This window comes from Borostomias antarcticus, assembly GCF_949987555.1.
Source record: "Borostomias antarcticus genome assembly, chromosome: 20".
Classification (NCBI taxonomy): domain Eukaryota; kingdom Metazoa; phylum Chordata; class Actinopteri; order Stomiiformes; family Stomiidae; genus Borostomias; species Borostomias antarcticus.
Window position 1 is genome coordinate 11,641,409 of NC_140253.1, and position 2,686 is coordinate 11,644,094.

Genomic DNA, 2,686 nt, shown 5'->3' on the forward strand with positions numbered 1-2,686 from the left:
TGGATGGTCTCCATAACCCTTTTCAGGTTGCGGTCATGTTCTTCCACAGTGGCTCCGAACAGCAGAATATCATCCATGTACAGCACCGTGCCCTCGTGGTCCTGCAACAGCTCCTGCAGTTTTCTCTGGCATATTTCTGGCGCGGACGTGATACCAAATGGAAGCCGTTTAAAACTGTAGCGTCCGTTTGGCATTATAAAGGTGGTTAGCTTTTTCTTTTAGGACTATTTTCACAGTCACATGGTCTCCTTTGCACAGTCCTAACTCCCCGTACACACTCACTTCTTAGATGTGTTTTATCAAGCCTAAGCGAGCGCCGACTGATCTGCTTAGCAGGTTGTCACATGTAGACTTTGCCACTATTACCCTAAAGTAACAGTCTGTTGGTTTATCCTCTATTGAGACACGTGTTCTGGATAGGAACTGTCCCATTTGACCTACATTTCCTCCAGGGGTTTCTAGTTTAGTCTTAACTGGACTGAGTTTCGGCTTGACATGGAGGCGGTTATATGCAGCCTCATTTATTACAGTTGTGTCAGCACCAGAATCTATCTTAAAACTAACTGCTATCTGGCATATCACTAGTGTTGTGCGCCATGATGGCATCATTGATGACTTTGTCTACTGTTGTTGCCTCTTTCTCAGTTGTTTTCTCTTCTATTGAGCCTAGGAATACACTGCTTACTTCCTCGGTCACTTCATGTATCATTCTAGTTTTACATTTATTAGCGAAGTGTGGGAATAATTTTTTACAGCTCACCTTTCTGGCCCCCGCGTGAAACTGTTTTTTTTGCTTCCTTGGAGAATGTAGGGGTGGGACCTATGCCCCCCCCCCATTGCTCTCTGTAAAGCGCATTGTGCTGCATCTGTGTATGAAATGCTCTATACAAATCAAGTTTGATTTGATTTGGCCTATAGGGGGGACAGACTCAATCATGGGAACCCCCTCATTCTGCAGTGAATGGCGACACCTTGTGTTCATTAGATGGTACAGCAGCAGGTGAGTTCCAGATTGCCGTGTATGCAGTGTGGACTGGCACAGCCTGGGCCCTGGCAGCAGCTCCTGGCACGGATGGGAAGAAATCAGTCGGTTAAATCTTTTTACAGTCTGTGGCTATTGAGAGTCAGTTTGTGAGGGTAACATTTCTGTAGAAAAATGGTGGTAAGTTCATTATTATACTTGGGGAATGTGAGCTTTTTGTGTTTCACTGATTTATCAGGAGTACTGCCTTCTTTAAGGAATTAAATAGGTTTTTAATTAATTTGCAATGCTGCAAGTCTTGTATTAGGTACACACAACCACTTGTAGGTGTTTCTCAGATAGGAGTATCTCTATCCTTGTCAAACTAAAACGACCATGTCTTCCTTGGTAGAGGGAATGCTTCTCAGTACACATCGGTCAAGCAGGTGTCCAGATGGGCAACTCATGCTGGGAGCTCTTCTGTCTGGAGCATGGCATCCTGCCTGATGGGACAGTCTCTGCATCCAGTGGCATTTCTCCCAATGACTCAAGCTTTGGTACTTTCTTCAATGAGACTGGTACTGGGAAGTATGTTCCCAGGGCCATCTTCATTGATCTGGAGCCTTCGGTTGTGGGTAAGAAAAGCAATTTGTCTGCAGGTTCCCTCTGGACTGTTACAGTAATGTTCTCATTTCCTCATCATACAATACTCAATTCTGCAAACATGTCCTTGGGTGACAACTTGTATTTGTAATTTTTAGATGAGGTAAGAAATGGGTCCTACCGTCAGCTGTACCACCCTGAGCATGCAGCTCATCAGTGGCACAGAGGACGCTGCCAACAACTACGCTCGTGGGCACTACACCATCGGCAAGGAGATCGTGGACTCTGTGTTGGAAAGGCTGCGTAAAATGGTGCGTTTAAGATCGTGCCCAACTGCTGTCAGGCCCCATTTGAATTCACTACTACTGTAAAATGCTACCTTCCTTCCCCCCCGAGAAACCAAACATGTTTTGATGGGTGATGTTTGGGGTGGGGGGTTTTTTTTGCGGGGGGGGGCGGGTGTTATATTTTTTTGGCACCTTTCTAAAAGCTCTGTGGTTGTAGTATTGATTAGTCTACATTGAAATCTTGACTTGCACCTTTGTTGTTCATTAAACGGACTAATAATCATTAAATAGACTAATAATAATTAAACAGACTAATCATTGTCTTGTTCCCCAGTCGGACTGCAGGGCTTCCTCATCTTCCACAGCTTTGAAGGAGGGAGCGGCTCTGGCTTTACTTCCCTGCTGATGGAGCGTCTGTCTGTTGACTACGGAAAGAAGTCCAAGCTGGAGTTCTCCATCTTCCCGGCTCCACAGATGTCCACAGCCGTGGTGGAGCCCAACAACTCCATCCTGACCACCCACACCACCCTGGAGCACTCGGACTGCTCCTTCATGGTGGACAACAGTGGTCCCTGGAGGAGACCCGGCCAAGGTCCAGAGGGCTGTGTGCATGCTGAGCAACACCACTGCCATCGCTGAGGCCTTGGCCAGGCTGGACCACAAGTTTGACCTGATGTACGCCAAGAGGGCCTTCGTGCACTGGTACGTGGGAGAGGGCATGGAGGAGGGAGAGTTCTCTGAGGCCAGAGAAGACATGGCCGTCCTGGAGAAGGATTACGAAGAGGTGGGAACAGACAGCATGGGAGAGGAAGATGAGGAGGGAGAGGAGTACTGA

The 2,686-nt window shown here is 47.2% G+C and overlaps 1 protein-coding gene across 1 annotated transcript; it reads left to right on the forward strand.

The window, feature by feature from the left end:
* Positions 1-1,156: 1,156 nt before the first annotated feature.
* Positions 1,157-2,686, forward strand: LOC311322590 (tubulin alpha chain-like; the record flags this gene model as incomplete). The annotated part of the gene is made up of 5 exons (XM_084454677.1): positions 1,157-1,162; positions 1,374-1,596; positions 1,733-1,867; positions 2,186-2,406; positions 2,450-2,686. The coding sequence occupies 5 exons, from the start codon at positions 1,157-1,159 to the stop codon at positions 2,684-2,686; spliced, it is 822 nt and encodes a 273-aa protein (XP_084310803.1).